The sequence below is a fragment of the Pelobates fuscus genome, chromosome 7 (genome assembly GCF_036172605.1).
Source record: "Pelobates fuscus isolate aPelFus1 chromosome 7, aPelFus1.pri, whole genome shotgun sequence".
NCBI classification, from domain to species: domain Eukaryota; kingdom Metazoa; phylum Chordata; class Amphibia; order Anura; family Pelobatidae; genus Pelobates; species Pelobates fuscus.
In genome coordinates, this window is record NC_086323.1 from 83,169,992 (window position 1) to 83,191,008 (window position 21,017).

Here is a 21,017-nt window from a genome sequence, read left to right on the forward strand (position 1 = left end):
AAAAGGAAATAAAACACACTTAGTGGAAAGGGGAGCACTTACATCCAATGACAAAGATAGGCAAAACTGATTTCTCTAGGTAACACTTACTGATCTAGGGAGTAATCAGGGCCTTTTATATGGTAGTGGATAGTGAATTTGGAGGTTCCGAAAGAGGTTTGCCTATCAACATGTACACACGATATATCAAGTCTACACATACTTAACGCATATAAAAAAGAAGACTTTATTACACAAAAATACATACAAAGCCAATCCCTTTTCCCACTCTACTGAAAACTCCTTTTCTATCTCCGACTCAACCTTCGATTCAGCTCGGCAATTTTTTCACGCTTTCTCTCTGCGCTACGATCAAACGCCTTCTCCAAACTGTCATGGTATTTCTCCAGAGCAGCTCTGAAATCCTTAATGACCTCCTGGGAGGGTGATAATATTCAGATTGTAAATATATAAAACAGGGCGAGGAGGAGAAAAAAATAGGATGAACTCAATATAGGAATTGGGAATAGAATAAATAGAAAAGGCAACTCCAGAAACCTATACAGCTAAAGTCATAAATGGTAAACACTCTAGAACTAGAAACGGTGGTTTAGAACTCACAAGTGTTTGATTAAGCAACCCTGCACGAAAACAGAATTAAAATCTTTGCATTTTGCACACCATATCACTAACAAACATTTAAATTGAATTACATGATTTGTAAAATTACTTGTTTGTGCACAACTGTGATAACAACATATAGAATTTACAGGCAGGTGGTTGTTTCTCAGGATTTTTAAATGTTTACTAATCCTTACATTTAACAAATAATTTCCTCTTTTGCTCCCACATAATAGGCCCTTTAAATTGTAGAACTCCATTTAAAGTAGCACTACAGTGTGAGTAAGGAATACACACATGCATTTCTAATGCTATATATTGTTATACTAATGCTTTAGATAATTGGCCTCCCCCTCCCAAAATATATATCACTCAGCTTTACTTAAGCTCTAGCGGAGATAATTAATTCTAATATTAATCTTCTCCATAGGGAGGCAAGTATTCATGCACAACAAGTCACTGCGCTGATCTCCTTAGAGATGCATTGATTCAATGCAGCTCTGTGGGGAGCAACCAGAGACTCCATGAAGAGTATGCAGACACTGAATGTCTGTCTTGCAATCATTGCAGGACCAAACCCAGGAAATCCCTCAAGTGGCTGTCTGAATGTTCAATGTAAACACTGACTTTTCTCTGAAGGGGTTCTGGTATGTATAGTGCCCCTTTACTAAATATATAGGACACTAGCTTCCTTAAAGTACTTGTCAGTCTAACACTAGATATACATGGAATTTCTCTTTAAAGCATTGCATATGTATGGCATTTCTATAGTCACCAGAACAACTACAGCTTATTGCATTTGTTCTGGTGAGTAGAATCATCAGAGTATGCAGCACTGCCATTCAGTGTCTCCATCCTCTGCATGCAGACACTGAATTTTCCTCAGAGATGCATTGATTCAATTCATCTCTATGAGGAGATGCTGATTGGCCAGGACTGTTTGACTTGTGCTGGTTCTGCCCTCGATCTGCCTCCTTGACAGTATCAGCCAATCCTATGGGGAAGCATTGAGATTGGCTCAGACCACCACTTTTGATGAGGTCAGCAGACAGAGGCAGTTCACAGGAGCTGCAGACTTGAATACATGTAAGATTTTACTATATTTAGGGAGGCAAGAGTGGCCCAGATGGTGGTTTTAACACCATAGGGTCAGGAATACATGTTTGTGTTCCTGACCCTATAGTGCTCCTTTAATTATGGCTTTCATTATGTTGCCTTTTTCTATATCCACAGTTTCCAGAGCTTCTGTCACTTCCCTGAATTTTTTATATTAGGTTTACCAAATTTATATTTGTGAAGTGTGAAAAATACAATTAAACGTAGAAATCCACAACTCTTTATCCTGCAACTGTGTATCACCATCTTGGCTATCTGCCAATTATTGTTATAAGCTCTGTCCTTATAACAATTTCTCTGTCCGTCCACACAGAAGAAATTGAACAAAGTTTCTATTCCGCCTCTTTGCTTGCCCTGGCTTTGCCTAAACTGAACTCGATTGTGACGCAATTTGCTAAAGCTTTAAAATTAAATGCAAGATTTCATTGCTGTATATTCCAGAAAAGTGAGAGTTACCCTTTAAGTTGAATCTGCAGGTTTGATGAATGACATAACGCACAACACATGCAGTTGAAATATACACACAAGGTTTGCCACCCGATATTGTTGAAACAAATCATAGCATTAAAGGGATCCAATAGTGCCAGGAATAGCCCCCCCCCATCCCTCCTGCCCACCATTTTACGTTGCTGATGGGGGTTAAATCCCCTTCAGCCACTGACCTGAATCCAGCGCCCATGTCTCTGGCGCTGGGTTAGGCGCCGGCAGGGGAGACCTAATGCGCACTGGGCGCTCGCATGAGACCTCCCCATACAAAAGCATTATTCAATGCAGAGCGTGAGGACGTCCAGCGTCAGATAACGGACACAAAGTAAGTTTGGATTCCGGAATTTGAATTTCTCTGGAACTGCAATGTTTCACATTGCAGCACTAAGTGCTAAAGGGACACAGAACCCAGACCACCTCAATGAGCTGAAGTGGTCTGGGTGCCTACAGTGTCCCTTTAAGGTGCCTGCAATGCAATCCAAAAATATATGGGCAGACCTGGGGTAAGAGGATTTCTTTGCTCGGGAGGATTATGAACTTACTTGATATTTCTTTTTTTCTTCATCAGCCATTTCGAGTAGTTCCTCTTTTTTGCTGCTTTTTTGCTGGATTTCTTGAAGGACTTGAGCCACGCGACCATGTACAGCCTGTCTCTTCTCCTGGATGTGACTGCAGACCCTATTGAGGAACAAAAGTGCAATATAATACACACAATAGAATTTAAAGTGCTAGGATATTAACCGGACCATAAAAGTTACTGGTCACTAAAAACTTTAAAGGTTCATGGCACACTTAGGCCAAAAATGGCTAGTGAAAATTTTGAACCCCATTTCTATACCATATGTAAAATAAAATATGAAACCAAAGGGTTAAGCGGTTTATAAATACAGATCCTAGAAATGGCGTTATATTTCTCTGACACACATCTTGCCATTAAGCATCTTTTATAGCATATTATATCAGTATCCGAGAAATATCACACGATCAGACCATTATTTAGGCAGATCATGTTCTAGAATAACATACCGCACAGATTATGAAATTATCCTTTCAATAAACGTTTGGTCTCGTGCTTTATTAGGATGTCTTGATGGCATCACTATGAGGTCTGTAAAATGTTTTATTGTCTTGTATATAAAACATACAATACATGTTTAAAGGTGTGTAATCAAAATTAAAAAGACTTTCATGCATGCGTTTACACATAATACATACATTGACACAGGATCAGGAATACATTCATACATATCAGATTTAGAAGAGAGAAAAAAAAAAAAAAGCTGGCTTATTTTAGATCAGGCACGCATGCGCATTCGGCGCTGATATCGGCAGAGGGAGGAGAGTTCCCCAGCGCCGAGGGAGCCCGGCGCTGGAGAAAGGCAAGTATTTAACCCCATCAGCCCAGCGGGAGTGGGACCCTGAAGGTGGGGGGGACCTAAAGACCCTAGTGCCAGGAAAACAAGTTTGTTTTCCTGGCACTATAGTGGTCCTTTAAGGATTTAACTTACCCTTTATCCTCAATAAGGCCAAGTTCTCTCTCAACCTGATGTGTTTTGGCCAACATCATTCCCCTTCACTGGAGGGGAGGGTTGTCAGAGGATGGAGGGGGTAGGGAAATGCCGACATTGACCATCAGATGGCAATTATGCATACAATTTTGCTTTGACACTGCCGGAGATGAAGTTACACTTGTGGCATAGAAGGGTTACATTTCTGTATGTGCAGGGTTTCAAAACGAAATGCTGCACATACAAACTCCAGGCACCATGACTACTTCAAAACCATTTAATACACACATACAATGGCCAATTGGCTACTTTCAGCGCTACCATCCTATTATTAGCATTAGATGGTTCGGCTTATGATCCTGCATACATGATGTAGAATATACGGATTCAAATAAACTACTTACTCTAGAATCTCCTGCTTCTGCTGATTAAAATCTTCCTGTTTCTTCTTATTTTTGATGTCCAGTTTTGCAAGCTTCTCTTTCTTGAGCAAAAGTGTTCTTTTGAGCTGAGCATCCTCGTTTGAGAAGGATTTTAGCTCCAGGTTTACATTGACAACCTGCTCTTCCACCTGTCTGGTCTAGGAGAGGCCCCCAATTAACATGTTAAAACTTTGCAGAAGCAATTTCATATAGCTCAGTTCAGCATTTCTATACAGCAACACTAATGTACAGTTGTCATACCTCTTCACGAACTTTTCTGCACATTTCTAGGTTGGCGTCGATATTCTGTAGTTTCTTGATATATCCCTGCATGGCAACCTGCCACTGACTAGCCAGAGATAATTTTTCCCTGTAGTAATCACATTTCTCACCTGTCTCTTGCTGTTAAAAACAAAAGAAATAATGCATAAACCTCAAGGTAAATAAAATGTTACACCATTTCTATCTAGTAGCCACTGATTTGAATTAATTAAATGGGAACGGTTATATCCCAGTACTTTTAATGGTAGGTTTATCTTTACCCATCCAAGAAATAAGTATTTGTGAGAAGTAAAAAATTAAATGTAGAAATCCACACAGGTTTATTCTGCAATTGGCTCCCTGACGATCTTTATAATAAGCTCTGTCCTTTGCTCCTGACAGTAAGCATAGAGAAAGCACCCAGAAGAGAAGAAATGAAACAAGGTCTCCATTCCCCCCACCCCCTTTGCGATCTTGATTGCCAATAGAGGTGCTTCCTGGGTCAGTACTGTACAATGTGCAGCGTCTCCACCTTGCATGGAGGCGCTGAATGTTCCTCATTGAGATCCATTGATTCTGCATCTCTATGTAGAGATGCTGATTGGCACAGCACAGCATTTTTCAGCTCGTGCATATTAGCCTACCAATGCTTTCTTGTGGGAAAGCACTGGATGAGATTGTCAATTTTGATGATCTGATTCAAGGAGGCGGAGTCAGCCGCGGCAGATCCGCCCGGTGCTGAAAAAAAGGGGAGTTTTAAAGGAGGGCAGCAAGTTACCTAAAATGAATTAACACTAGTGACCGGAATACAGGTTTGTATTCCTGTCACTACACAGTTTCTTTACTATAAAATTTAAGAGAAAACATAGCACCTCAAAAAAATAAAATAAAATAAAAATTAACATGAATTATAAGTGATTTTCAATGTTTTACTAAATTAAGCCTATTAATTGGAGACCACAAAGAAATAATGGGGAGTTGGGGAAAAAAAAATCCCACACCTTTCTTGATAAAGGCCAAAACATCAGTGTTGGGTAAGGTAGAATCTGCCACCTTGTAACTTTTTATGTTAAAATACTTGTATGTACTATACGGGTGTATGCACTATACTATAGGCTTTAATTGATTTTTTTTTAAATCCAATGAAGATTTCGTTATATTTGTTTTTAGCAATGTAAGAGAGGTGGGACCATTATAAATTAGGGACACAAAATCTGCAGAGAAAGCCTCCTGTTTCAGCTTTTTGCCAAATCTGCTAAAGAGAACTTAACACCTGAGCTCAATTTTTCTCCAATGCAAGCAAAGTGCAACACAAACTATTAAACTCAAACTTTGTGTACCCTTGATTGTTTCAGCTTGTGCACAGTTTCCTTCATCCTCTCGGTTTTACTTTTCCGTTGTTCTGGAGATTCCACAATCTGAGATTTCATGCGCTCTTGTTCTTCCTTCATGGTAGCAATTGCCAGTTTATGTTGGTTCTGAATGCCAAAGAAAAGTAAATCAAGAATGTACAATTAATATATCCTGCTAAATTCACAGATCCTGCACATTCCTTGATCTTGCTTGTGTTTGGGACAGGAGCAGGTGGGGAAAGTATCAGACACTGATACACCCCTTGTACACAGAGACCACAAACACAACAAACCCATCTCTCCTCAATTCAAGCAGACTCAACTCTACCAGGTGAGTGTCTGGGTACTTACCAATTTTTTGTTCTTTTCTGTGAAATCTGCCTTTTGCTGTGAAATTTTTTCTTGAAAAGCTATCTAAGGAGAAAAAAAAAAAAAAAGATAGTTTGAAACAATAGCAAACAGTCCTTTGCTAATATGTAATCAGAAATAGCTCAGTAATCAGATAGGTTTGCTGTACAGTCAGAGCATTTTGGTTGATTTTAACCCAATCATGAACAACACACCAGGATGGTCTTGATATCAAAGTGTTTGCCTAATCGCTTAAAGCGGCACCGTCATGCCAAACCTACCTTTCCCCAATCGCTTCCTCTGCTCTCCCTCTCTCAGGGTCAGGTTCTTCCTGTCTGCTCTAGTTTTCTTTAAAACACAAGACAAAGTTGGGACTATTTTGTCCTATGTATTTTTCCTATGCTTGACCAGCTTTGACCCGGGGAGGAGCAAAGTCCGCTCCATTTCCTGTGGTCAAAGCAATTTTCCCACAATTTGGTGTTTGAACGCTGATGAAACTATCGTGGGAATTAGGGAGCCATCTACTCGCAGCACTAATAGGATCGGAGTTTCATTCATTCAAATTAAATTCCGATGCGAACAAAAACTCCACACTCCCGAATTGTGTCTTAACACAAATGGACAAACTGTTCTGTTAGGACGAAATTCGGTAGTTTAGATGGCGTTCGAATGCCAAATGAACCAGCAGGAGGAAGGTGAGAATTGTGGGGAAATTGCTTTGACCACAGGAAATGGAGCGGTCGAAGCTGGTCAAGCGTAGGAAAAATACATAGGACAAAATAGTCCCTACTTTGTCTTGTATTTTAAAGAAAACTAGCAGACAGGAAGAAATGAACAGATCCTGAGAGAGTGAGAGAAGAGGAATCAATAGGAGAAAGGCAAGTTCGGCATGACAGTGCCGCTTTAAAGGGACACTATAGGCACCCAAGACACGTAATCTCATGCAATTAGTCTTGGTGCAGTATCCCTGTTACCTTAACCCAACAATGTCAATGTCTTTCAATGCCCCATAGGAAAACATTGATATGAGGAAGGCCTATTCCCCCTTGCGCTGAAGAGGCAGAGAGGGTTTAAACACTCTTTGTGCAGCAGGGGAAAAGGACACTGTAGTTTTAGGAATACAGCAGATTGTCTGAGAGCGGTTAGCTGACTCTCAGCCAATCAGTGACTCCCCATTCACAAAACTGGTTTGGAAAGAAAAGTACCTTTTCAAAGCCAGTTTTGCAAATGGTGATTCACTGATTGGCTGAGAGCGTCAGCTGACCACTTTTAGTGGCGCCCCTGCCAGCGGCATTTCGCACTTCCTGTAATGAAAATGTAAAAGCCAGATGCCATTAAGGGAGGAGAGGAGACCGGCACTGGAGGCAACTTAGTGGTTAAACCGTTCAAGAACGGTTTAACCTCTTAATGTACAAGTGCCTCAAGGGGCCTGCTGCCACCATAACTTCATATATGTGAAGTTGTTTGGGTGCCTGGAGCGTCCCTTTAAGTTTGTTACAACATTTTTAACATTCCTTAACTAAACTGGACTTCATGTAACTAACTGGCACCATTAGGCAGCTCTGCAGTGAAGCATTACTTTTCTTCATTTCTGTGCTGTGTTATGCAGGGTGCGCCTCATCTCAACTGTGAACATAAGTTTCAAAATTTGACTAGCAGGTGACATTACATTCTCACAGTAGATTTTTTTTTGGCAGTAAAATACAGGGGGGAGCAGGGAGGGAATTTGGTTTCTGAGGAATTTGATTTTGAGTGAAAGCTCAATACAATACAAGTTTAAAATATTTTGAAATAAATTCCTCTTCAACGGTTTAAACAAATAAAATAAAAAAATAAGCCATACCTTCATTGGTGTTAGTAGGTGTATGGACTCAAAATTCCCACCCTCCACTAGCAAGCAAGCAGAAATGTATCCAAGGTTAGAGTGCCATTTATCCTCAAGGCTTGCAGTGGCAAGCAACGTTAAAAGGTTACTCCAACCCTTTTTATCCAACTTTAATACATGTAAAATGCCCAATCAGGCATTATTCACCAGAGTCCCCAGTTATAGATGAAAACAAAAACCCTTAATAAATAAGCTTTAAAAACCTTACTTAGAATTCAACCCAGACAAAGCTCCCCTATGCACAGGAGGAGGGTTTCTAAAAGCACAAGTGGTCTGGGTGGTTGAAGCAACCTTTTAAGGCCTGGTTGGTAGTATAGTGTTACATTTGGAGCACTGTTTACTTTGTTTGATGACAAGAAGTATGAATATGTGAACAGTGTTTTAAAAAGCAAAGTTGAACAGGAATATACAAATTGAAGAGCTGTTTTGCATTAAAATACTTTGTCAGGTCACCACAAAGGAGCACAAAACAGACCTGTTCATTATTTCATGCATCACTTACATCTTTTGCACGATATTCCTGGCTTAATATCTGCTGCAAATCATGGATGTCAGCGGAGAGGGCTTTAAACTCTGCTTGTTGTTCTGGTGGAACAGTCCTGAAACAATGAGACTGATTTAGGAATTACATACACAACCAAGGAAACAACAGGTCAAAACCCCAGTAGGGAGTTTGAAAGCAAACTTGCCATCCACAAAGTTAACAACTGTCACATAAAACACTTGCAGACTACACCGTGCATGAATTCATTTATATAAGCTTTATAACTAATTCCCATATCCCTTTGTGCGCAATATTTCATTGTTAATTGCCATATATGATAAGCACTCTATAAACTTACATAAGCTTCTCAACCTTGGTTTCAGCTTCTTGAATTGTTTTCTGCAACTGATGCTTTGTCTCCAAAGCAGATTTCTTGTTCAAGAGAAAATAAATGAATTGTCAGAATAAAACAGAATATTTGATACAGCCATAGGAATCTATATATTAGGGGTCAAACCTCCATTAGTTAAATTTGCATTTAGTGTACGGCAAAAACAGAAGTTTACATATACAAGTATAGGTTTATGATCCGATTCTTTTTTTCTTATAGATGTTATTAGTATATTTTCTTAAATGGTTTCATCAGTATTCAAAAATAATAAATATGGCTTCATCTAAAATGCCTGCATTTGTTGTAAATCCTTGACTCGGCCAATCAGAATGCTCCATTAGCTTTATAAGACAGTGCTGAGAATATCCCATAACTCCTTGCACAGAGGTGCTCTGTGGGCAGCAGAGGTCTGTGAGTTATAGTTCAACTGTTGGCTTACAGTTGAACTATAATGTCCAGAAACCTCTACTGTGTCCCTTGATGATCATGATGTCATTTTTTTTTTACTGGATAAAAAACAAAAAAAAATTGTAAAAAAAACAACACACAAAATCCCGGAAACATGGGCGTCATGACGTGTGGGCGTGAGTGCGTGCGTTCGCCGTGATGACGGAGTAGGAGGGGAGCCCGCCATGCCTCGCCGAGGTAGCCGCGCCTGAAACTCTCCCACGCTGTGCAAGAGATCGATCATACAACCTGTTTATTTTCCCCTCAAGGAGTGTCCCCATGCTGGCCTTTGGTGTCGGAACGGAAGCAGAACCGAACAACAGTGCCAACGATAACCGCCGAAAACTGTGTGTCAACAGCCGCAGCTCAAGACTCGGAGTGCTGTCTCTCTAAAACATACTTCGCTTTGTGTCCACTTGGTTGACGTTTTGAAGCCCTGCTGGAAGTGTACTATGTATCCCTATTGTACATACGCTGGGAATAATACGGTGAAGTAGAACTTTATATACTTGAAACCTTTACATTTTTTCTGCACTCCGTAGCAGCGAGTACAAACGCATACCTTAATTGCCTGATATTGAGTGTAAACCCAAAAGTGCTGACATTTATACCCTGAACTCTCTATACTCTGAGCTTAATCCAGCTCAATAAGTAAAAAAGGCAAAAGGAAAAATACGGGGAAAAAAAAAAAAAAAAAAAAAAAAAAACAAGAGAGACACGATATCGCTATAAGCACACAGGTTTTGTATTTGTTTTTTATTTTTTTTCTCTTTCTGGCTATGGTTGAGGCACCAATTACCGTGCAATAAGGGGCAAAGGCTGAAAGAACCTTGATCACAGTATAGATATCAGGCAAATTCGACAATACATTTAAAAAAAAGAAAGGACGAGAGGAGGGGAGCAGTGCTGGAAAAGGGGGGGAAAAAAAAAGTTCACAGAAGGTTGTAGGTAGCAGGGAGAAAGAGAAAGTAAGAGAAAGTAAAAGACAAGCAAAAGAAAAACTAAAAGAAAACGGAAAAGACTTAAGGAAGATCTAAGCAAGTCGGACTAAAGACTGAATAAAGATTGATTGGTGGGCTTGTTCTCTCCATAAGCTGTGAATTGCTATAACATGGCTACGAAAAAAACACATGAAACCAAACTCTCTTCTAGGAAAGACAAAAAAGACCTCTCCCAAGATAAATCTCAGGATAAATCACTCACAACATATTTTTCCCCCCAGCAACATAAGAACTCCAAACATAGATTAAATGAGATGGATGTGACCTTGGAAACTTTGGATCCAGGACCAATAAGTAATCCTGATAAAGAGTTAATAACCATTTCCTTGCTCCAAACTAGTTTTAAGACCAACCTGGATGAGTTCAAAGCAGAATTGGCTTCAACTGCCGCAGAAATCAAACTGGATATTAAAACTGAAATAAAAGTTCTCGCTGCAAAAATGGAAACTTTTGAAGACCATCTCAAACAACTAGACTCCCAAGTAAAAAATTTAACAGAAGATCACGATAAAACTCAGCGGGACATTCTAAATCTTCAAAACAAATTATCTGATTTAGAAGATCGCTCTAGACGGAAAAATCTACGCTTTAGAGATATTCCAGAAAAAGGCAGTCAAGAGGATGTTAAGCAATCCGTGACGGAGTACTTAATCATATTGGGTGTCCCCTTTAAATCTCCAGATTTGATAATCGAAAGATGCCATAGGACATTCAAACCACAAGCTATTCAAAATGATTCTCCTCGAGACATTATAGCATGTTTTTTTTCATTTGACTTCAAAGAAACCATCCTGAAACTTGCAAGAACCAACCCAGTCTCTGAAGGTCCTTTTCAGAAAGTCAAAGTATTTCAGGACTTATCCTTCGAAACTAGAACAAAACGAAAAACATTCAGCTTTGCCACTCGATCTCTGAGAAGCCACAATATAAAATACAAGTGGCTTTTCCCTCTAAAACTCAGCCTTTCCTTTGAAGGCAAGAGAGAAATATTTGAGACCAATGCATCTCTAATAGATTGGCTCAAAAACAATAAATTATTGCTGTAGATTTATAATCGTATAATATAGGGGGAAAAACGCCCTTAAGGGTGGTCAGAAAGTGGAATAAGAGAAATGTGATGAGAGAGAGAGAGGGAGGGGAGGGTATTTGAAAATTATATTAATTAAGGCAAATTTTTTTTTTTTTTTTTTTTTTTTTAACAATTTAACATAGGAAAAAGCAACATTCACTTGTTTTCATTGGGTCTCTATAAATATGCTAATTATCTTACTCTTTGATAATGTAGACACTGCCTGGGCGTCCCCCACTAGATGGATATCCATGTGTAAATAACTCCAATATTATTCTACATGTACTAAAGAAAATCTTATTTGATTTAATTAATATGTCAAAAAAGGGGGTAACAAAAAGCAAAAAAAAAAAAGACAGGTAATGCTGTTCTCAATGCCCTAGGCGGTGGTATATAATATACTATATATTTGTGAATGTATACAAATGTAACATATTATATAGCAATTGCAAGAACAAATTAGATATATATTATAGGCATTAAGATTAAGGTATTGATAGATAAAAGAATGCTCTGTCTTTTTTTTTTTTTTTTTTCTTTACAATTTGTCCTTATTCTATATTCGTGGGTAAAACCACCCGGAAGGGGGAAGGAAGAGAAAAGGGGAAGAAAAAGGGAAAGAAAAGGGGGAAATAACATAGGATATCACTTTTTGCGCTCACATATTGCATAATGTATTAAAAATATAAATTAGTCACCATAGGTATCCTATAGGTGTTGTATTATAAGAAGGATACCCATGTCTAAGTAAATTCACTATCACTTTATAGGTCTTATGTAAAACTGCTGCTAATCAATTAACACTTTAAAAGCTAACATTAGGGAGTGGTCCCAAGTGAGATAATTCAACACAAACTCAATTTTTCCACAAGCTTAAGTCACTAGCAATTAACGTTTACACACAAAATATTCTTATTGTGTGCACTATGTATAAATAATGATAGACTAATTAAGATATTTATAAATTAAATAAAAATTTGGGGATTTTTTTTTTTTTTCCTCTCTTTCCCTCTCATTGTCTCTCTCCCCCTGCTATATAATGGGAGAGAAGCAGCACAACAAAGGGAGGGCAATTCAGGGGCGGGTTTCTAACTCAGGCATGGTTCAGGGTTCCCCTCTTGTGTAGCTATGCTACTCGATTTTCATTGTACCTATATGGCTTTCAATGACTACAATAGCATTAGGTTTTTACCTAAATGGTTGAATGTAGATGGGGGGCTTATTCAGTGCCCTCCATCAGACGGTATACATGTTGGGTGTTGTATTCCTTTTTTTTATTTAAATGATAGCGTGACAAGCTATCTTTGGTTTTGTTTTTTTCAGGAAGTCAAAAAATATTGTCTATATGTATTTCTATGTTGAACTTTTTATCCCTGAATGTCCAGGGGCTTAATACAAATAAGAAAAGGCACAGACTGTATGATTCATTGATGAAACTAAACATACAGGTAGCGTTTCTACAAGAAACGCACTGGCTTAAAGACACTAAACAAACTTGGGGTGGAGAAAATTTTGCAACGGTGATTCAGGCCTCACTAACAGAAAAAAAAAAAAAGAGGTGTGGCAATTATATTCAGAAAAGATATTAACTTGGATATTCTCCATATTGAATTGGATTTAGAAGCGAGGTTTATTATTCTATTATGTAAGATTGAAGATAGAGTTTTTACTCTGGTTAATGTTTATTTACCTAATGTCGATCCAATGACCAAATTTTCCCTGATAATGGATAAAGTCGATAAAATCTGCAGGGGACATTTGATCATTGCCGGGGACTTTAACTGTGTTAGTGATCCAGCTATGGATAGAACTTTTTTATCTCCCTTATCAAACAACAAAGGAGCTATCAAACAAGCAAAAAAATTGAATAATATTTGTAAACAATATAATCTATACGATATGTGGAGACTATTACACCCTTCTGAAAAAGATTTTTCCCATCTATCCGGGGTGTATGGTACTTACTCCCGGATAGATTTTTGCTTAACAAATGCCAACACCATTCCGCTCTTTAACCATATTAATCTAAGGGAAAACACTTGGTCAGATCACAGTTTCGTCCTATTTGATCTTGGGGATTCTCCCCCTCTACATCGTAATACTTGGAGACTAAATGATAACATTTTAAAAGACCCTAGTAATAGGGAGGACCTTACCAAATTAATGAAATATTTTTGGGCAGAAAACGACCCGGGAGATACCTCTCCGTTAATAAATTGGTGCACTCATAAATCGGTAATGAGGGGCTATCTAATTAAAATAGACCACTTTCTTAAGAAAAAAAACGGCACAATACTGCCTGACTTATATATCGAATTCTACTCATGTTCTAAAAAGAATAAATTAAAATCTTCTCCGGAGTTGAGAACCCAATTAAAAGTTTTACAAACTCAAATTAACTTAAAAGAAGAGGAAAAAATTAAGCAAAATATATATAAACTAAAATTAAATCATTATGTCTCGGGCAATAGAGCGAGTAAAGGCTTAACTAGGAGATTACGCAATCAACAAGCAAAAAACAGGGTAGAAAAGCTGGTGGTTGACCATATTGTATACTCCACTCCATCTGAGATTGGACAAAAGTTTAACCAGTTTTACCAAGACCTTTACAATCTAAGGCTATCCCCAGAAACTAAAGACATCAAGGAATATTTATTAAATTCCCAATTGCCGAGAATTTCTTCCCAGGATTTGACCAATTTAAATAGAAAGATTTCAACCGAAGAAGTACAATTTCAAATTGAGAGATTAGCTACAAATAAAACCCCTGGTCCTGATGGTTTTTCAAACTTATATTACAAATATATGAAATCCTATCTTTTAAAACCTCTTATGGAAATGTTTAATCAACTCGCAGAAAATGAGGCCATACCTAAGGAATTATTACAATCCAATATCGTCCCAATTTTAAAATCTGGAAAAGATAGTAGGGACCCAAGAAACTACAGACCGATCGCATTAATTAATGTAGATATGAAAATATATTCCGCCATTATTGCTGAGAGATTGAAAACGGTCATTACAAAACTGATCCACCCAGATCAAATAGGGTTCATCCCCGGAAGATGGGCATCAAATAATACTCGAAAGCTTATAGATATTATCGGTTCAGCAAAAGACCATAAGGAGCCCCTCCTGGCCCTGTCCCTGGACGCAGAAAAAGCGTTTGACAGGGTCGGGTGGGACTACCTTAGAGAACTCCTTAAGGCATACGGCTTTAAAGGTTGGATATATACTGCAATTATGGTACTGTACTCTTCCCCCTCGGCCAGAACTGTAGGTCCCAATATTACTTCGTCCTGGTTCGATCTTAAAAACGGAACAAGACAGGGGTGTCCCCTGTCACCGATTTTATATATTCTTTCTCTCGAACCTTTCGCGGTTAACATTAGAAACAACCATTTAATTAAGGGGGTCCCCACTAAAACTCAGGAGATAAAGATTGCACTATATGCTGACGATGCCTTGGTTATTCTCATATCTCCGGAGGAATCATTAGCCGCACTCATGAAAGAAATAGATACATTTTCTAATATTTCTAATTTCAAGTTAAATGTATCTAAATCCACAGCTTTAACCATCAATTTATCTTCGACACAGGTTGAAAGACTATCCCAAAAATACCAATTTATTTGGACTGACACAGAAATTAATTATATGGGTCTTAGTTTTCCAGCAAATGCCTCTCATATAATGGAGAGGAATGTAATGCACTTAATGAAAGATATGAATCAAAATTTAAAAAAATGGAAAAACCTCGAGACCTTATGGACAGGTAGAATCAATATTATTAATTCCTATATTTTACCGAAATGGCTGTATCTGTTTTCAATGGTCCCTCTCAAAATCCCTAAAGGTTGGCTTTTAATGATCCAATCGGCTATTAACAAATTCATTTGGAATAATAAAAAGCCTAGAATAAGTCAAAAAAATATTTCAAGAAAACTGTCCCAGGGAGGGCTAAACTTCCCAAATATCATAAATCTTTATCATGCGAACATTATACGACATATTTACATTTTACAAGAACCACAATTTTTTACTGAACCCTGGTATAAAATGGAATCCGAAGCTATACACGCTTCTAGCCTTTATTCCTATATCTGGTCAGATACTGGTAAGCTCTCGAGAGTGCTACCGTACTCCCCAATATCGCTGGCCCACACTTTGGAAATATGGACAGAAATTAAGAAAATCTTGGGTTTAACCAATCGAATCCTTAGAACCTGCAAATTAAATATATTAGAAGCTAATGTAGTAGATTTATCATTGAGACACTGGCCTAATAAGGACACTTTAACCATAGCGGATATTATGCAGGGTGATAATATTTTACCCTTTCAACAGTTAGTAGATAATTTGCATATTCCATCTAAAGAAATATTTACTTACTTTCGTATCAAACACTATATTCAGAAACATGTTGTTCAATCTACATTCCCATGCGTTAAAGAGCTGCAAACTCTATTCTCTTTTCAAACTGTACCCAAGATTATCTCGGTTGCCAACTCGCTACTTAAAGGCTTAGATCCCTTCCCGCATAGACTGGTTAAAACATGGGAAAAGGAACTTAATCTAGTGATCTCCCCAAACGACTGGTTTTCCTCCTTAATTTGGGTAAACAAATTTGTTCATGGATTGAACCTGACTGAGTGCCACTTTAAGCTTTTATATAGGTGGTATTATACTCCAACAAGGTTGGCTAAAATGTACACTTCTCAAGACTCAACTTGCTGGAGATGTGGCACCTATTCAGGCACATACATTCATATTTGGTGGTATTGCCCAGCACTTAAGCCATTATGGGCCTGGACCTTCAATATCTTTTCGGAAATATCAATGAATGAGGCTTCGTTTAATGATTCAAACAAAAATCCAGCCTCGGCCCTCCTTCATCTGAATTGGCCTTTCAAATCAAGTAAATATAGATGTTTAGCTACTCACTGCTTTATTGCAGCCAAAGTTACCATTGCAAGACAATGGAAATCTTCCGAGCCTTTTCAGAAGGCCTCTCTAATTAAACAAGTTAAACTTCAATTAACAATGGAAAATGATATTCTTAATACCTGGTCACTGGCCTCAAAAAAAAGAGACTGGTATTTACTTTGGTTAAACACCTGTTCCCTACTATATGGCAATTTATAAATTTTTCATGTGACGGGGGAGGGGACGGGGGTCTGACCACTCAGTAGATATACCTCTATGGACAATAGCTTTCTTAGTTTGTGGTTATCTTCTAGGGATATACTCCCTATCATATTTCCACAGACTCTGCGTATATAATATAATAACGACTTCCTCAGTTAATTTTTTTTTTTTTTTTTCTTCTTATTGGCATGTTTTCTCTTTGTGTTTGCGTGGGGGATGGCCTGTTGCACCTTAATTAACGTATTCTCTCTATACAGTAGGAACTATTTATATCATTTGGTGTAATATGCAATATGTATGTTTGTAATGTATGTATTTTTCGAATTGTACTGTAATATAAAATATGAAAAAACATTTTGAATAAAGAAGTATTGAAAAAAAAAAAAAAAACAACACACAAAACAAACAAAAGAGCATTAAATGTAATCAATCATTTGTGGGCTTAAGTACCCATTCAAAAAGGAACTGCCACCTGAGAAAAACCAACAATTTTTTTTTTCAAATCTTATTACGTTATGTTGAGAGTTTCTTTTTATTTAATGTAAAATTCCTCATAATACTACAGCGTTTAGAACAAGCATGTCAAACTCCCAGCCCATGGGGCCGCATGTGGTCCACAATGGACATCTTTGCGGCCCAGCAAGCACATGCTTGGTGTTAAAGCAGACAATGCATCTGCTTTCTCCACATCGCAGATGCCTACTCTGCTAAAATTTACCCAGCTGGAGAGGAAGCAGGACGGTGGCGGCAGCAAGGGAGCTCAGTCTTCCTGCTCCCTTGCACGTGCGGTCTGTAGTGATGCCGGAATAGGACATCATATTCCGGCACCACTAAACTGCGCGCGAGGGAGCAGCGAGCAGCATGAAGGAGATCTCCACATAGAAGATCCCCACTGGACCCCAGGGAATGATGTGTGTGTGCAAGAATGTGTAAATTGTGTGTCAGTCAGTGTTGCAATGACCGCGGAGTACCTGGAGGCACGCAACACCACATCACATTCCAATGTGACCCACCTTCACAGGGTATCAAGAAGTAGCGGGAGGATTCGCTTTGGCACAGGGGGCGGACGGGGCCTTTTGGGGTATACCAGAAGCCGGACTCCGGAGTCGCATACTGGCAGCGGCAATGTAAGTGGAGTCTGCTTGTTGGCTAGAGGGGGGAGCTTACTTTTTTTTTTATACTGTGTTTCAAAATAAACCTACGTTTCTATGAAATTTTTTTTTGCGACCCACAAACTTAAACCTTGCTTCTTTTGCCCGTGCTAGACTAAGTTTGACATGCTTGCTTTAAAATAATTAAAAAAAAAACCTATACCCCACATGAGCCAACAACCCAGTCCCATGGACGAATTCCTGTCCACCCCGCAGGACCTCAAAAGGTACACGAGGCGCGGACAAGATGGCGCCTACTTCCCCGAGCACCAGCAGTGTAGCAGGCTCCTCTACCGACGCACCCTGCGCTGATGCACTGACCCAGATGTCGATCGATCTGGTGGCTATCTCCGCCAATATGCTCACGCGAGGGGAGAGAACGGCCCTGGTCTCTGAATTGCGCTCCGTCATTCGCGAAGAAATAGCCGCAGTGCGCAGGGATCTAACGGTACTGGAACAGAGGGTTGATGAATTAGAGGAATACCGCCTCCACACCACGCACCACCAACAAGCTGCAGACATGGCAACCGCACGACAGGGGAACATACTCCTCGAGATGCGCAGGCAGGTCGAAGACTTGGACAAGAGGCCGCCGCAACAACATACGAGTGCGGGGCCTCCCCGAGGCCGACGACGAGTCCCCACGGGAACTGTTGATGGGCCTCTTTACCCAACTTCTTGGGGAAGAAGCCCCCCCTGAAAGACCCATGGAACGCGCACACAGAGCGCTACGTGGCCCCAGAAGAGATGGCCAGCCCAGGGACATGATTTGCTGCCTCACATCGTTCCAACAGAAAGACGCCATTATGAGAGCGGCCAGGACCCACCGTTTAATTGCCTACATGGACTCCCAGGTTACGCTGTTTCAAGATCTGTCTTCCCTCACGCTTGATGCCTGGCTGTTAGATAGAAGGATCCCCTATAAATGGGGTTTTCCGTTCAGCCTGCAAGCCATGATTGATAATCGCTGGCACACACTACACTGGCCCAATGACGTCCCCCGATTCCTCCAGTCCGCAGGCCTACCACATGTTCACATACAGAACTGAATCCTCGAAAACCCGGATCCTCGAAAACCCCACCCAGCAGCAGAGAACCTGATGGGAGGGCACGCTGCACCACCACCGCGGCGCCGAGGCGGCCTGGAGGAGTAGCCACCTGAGACACTGAAGCCGACCTCCCATACCAGGTACCAAGGGCCACCCTCTAGGCTGCCCCGTCCCCCTAGAGGGACACCAAGTAACCGCCACAAGCGAACTATGGCGCTTAACTACTTGCCTCTGGTGCTCTACGAGCATGGAACTGGGCGGGGTGAGAACTGTAGAGTTAGGCCGCTGGGTAGTGAGACAGGGACCCATAGCTCACCAAAGCAGTAACCCGGGACTTGGGGTGGCACCATGGGTGGGATGCTTGGGGACAACCAGCCATAAGGAGAGCCAATGAGACGGGGACAGCCGTCTTTACGGGGTGGGTCCTGAAGAGATGGACTGTTTGGGAGAGGAAACTGGGCCGCATATCTTAGAAAAGCGCAGGCACATAGACATAACACCGTCTAGTTATATATCATACGCACGGGGCACGGTATCGGAGGCCGACTGCACACACACATTGTGCACTATATAACTTTGTTTACCAATGTTTAGGTCGCCCACACTACGCCACTGTTTCGCCCCCGGCGCAGGTTGCAATGTTAATATTTGTTGTCTATTTCCATACTTACACTGTTGATATATTTTACCGTCGCATACCGAATGCTCTCCCTAAGGACCCACACCTACACCCCTCCCCCCCCCCCCCCACTGGCAGATCCACACCCTGACACTCAACTGGGCACCTCTGCGACCTCGATTAACTCTGGCCCACCTCTCCTCCCCCCGACTACCCCCAGACTCGCAGGGATCGCATCGGCCACCTCACAAGGCGGGTTGGGAGCCGCGGGACACAGGTGCTGCCAACACACTTATTTGAGGAACAGACTCTGTAGGTGGCCCCCCACGCAACTGACCTCCCCTGTACATAGGGCCGGGGTTCGACAAGACTCTTCAGTTCAATAGTCTCCCGAACGCTACCAACCGGTTCAGGTTCAAACGTTGCATTGATCCCCCTCTGATACTCACCCCCCCGCCCCCTCCCCAAATGGACTCCCTCCCCCTCCGAGCAACCAGTCCGCGGCCCAAGATGGGGGGTTAGCCTGGCCTTACTCACATACTGGTCCAACAACACCGGGGGCCTTAACCAGCCAGAGAAACGCTCCCACCTGCCCCGCCGCCTCTGGGCGGAGAGGGTGTCCGTAGCGTTCCTGCAGGAGACGCACTTTCGGGGCCCGGACGCACCTAAGCTAGAAAGTAAACGCTTCAACTTGGCTTACTACGCCAATCACCCAGACTCCAAGAGAGCAGGTGTAGCGATACTCCTCGCACACACCGTACCCTTCAGCCATACCGCGACCCTCACAGATCCCGGAGGGAGATACCTTTTTGTCAAGGGCACAATAGCCGAACACACATACACATTCGCCTGCATATACTGCCCCAACCGTGGTCAACACACCTTTCTCTCTCGCACCTTAACCAAGCTTAACAAATTTAGGGAGGGCCTCCTGATACTAGCAGGGGACTTGAACATGCCACTAGACTGACTCCTGGATACGTCCCGCGGAACTAGTACACTACCGCCACACTGCCTACGATCCGCCACCAGGGCATTGAACGGATTAGGTCTTGTAGACTGCTGGAGAACCGCACACCCAGACGACAGGGACTATACGCACTTCTCCCATGTCCACCACCACTATAGCCGCACTGACTACATATTTATGCCCCAGGAATACCTTCCCCTACTCCACGACGCACACATTGGACTCGTGACCCACTCCGACCGTGCTCCAGTTAAAGTACGCACAAGCTCACCCCTCTATAAACCCAGAGACAGACAATGGAAGCTTAACGTAACCCTGCTGAATGACCCGGTCTCCCACGCATCCGCGCTACAGACGATCACACAATATTTCAACACTAATGACAACCCAGACACACTCCCCTTGACAATCTGGGAAGCACATAAATGTGTCGTGAGAGGCCACTACATCGCCATCTGCACACAGCGCAAAAAAGACAGACACAGGCGCATCACCGTCCTCACATCCAAGGTATCCGCCTTGGAAACCACACATAAACAAACACTAGACGATAATACCTACCTACAACTGACTGAAGCCCGGAGAGAACTTGGAGACCACCTCTCTCAGGGGCTGTTACACACCCTGACAAAATCTGCCAGGTACTTCTATGAACACTCCAACAAAAGTGGTCGACTCCTAGCAAAAATGCTCCAGGCAAAGAGGAGGGC

At 41.1% G+C, this 21,017-nt stretch overlaps 1 protein-coding gene across 1 annotated transcript in view; it reads right to left on the reverse strand.

Annotated features, from left to right (window-relative positions):
• Positions 1-202: 202 nt before the first annotated feature.
• NUF2 (NUF2 component of NDC80 kinetochore complex) overlaps positions 203-21,017 on the reverse strand; it is a 30,859-nt gene continuing 10,044 nt past the window's right edge. The window contains exons 7-14 of the mRNA XM_063427346.1: positions 8,821-8,894; positions 8,481-8,577; positions 6,097-6,159; positions 5,734-5,871; positions 4,394-4,534; positions 4,115-4,290; positions 2,745-2,880; positions 203-416 (exon numbers count right to left, since the gene is read on the reverse strand). Of these exons, the coding sequence (XP_063283416.1) occupies positions 288-416; positions 2,745-2,880; positions 4,115-4,290; positions 4,394-4,534; positions 5,734-5,871; positions 6,097-6,159; positions 8,481-8,577; positions 8,821-8,894 (954 nt within the window). The 3' untranslated portion in view covers positions 203-287. The remainder of the gene's footprint in view (positions 417-2,744; positions 2,881-4,114; positions 4,291-4,393; positions 4,535-5,733; positions 5,872-6,096; positions 6,160-8,480; positions 8,578-8,820; positions 8,895-21,017) is intronic.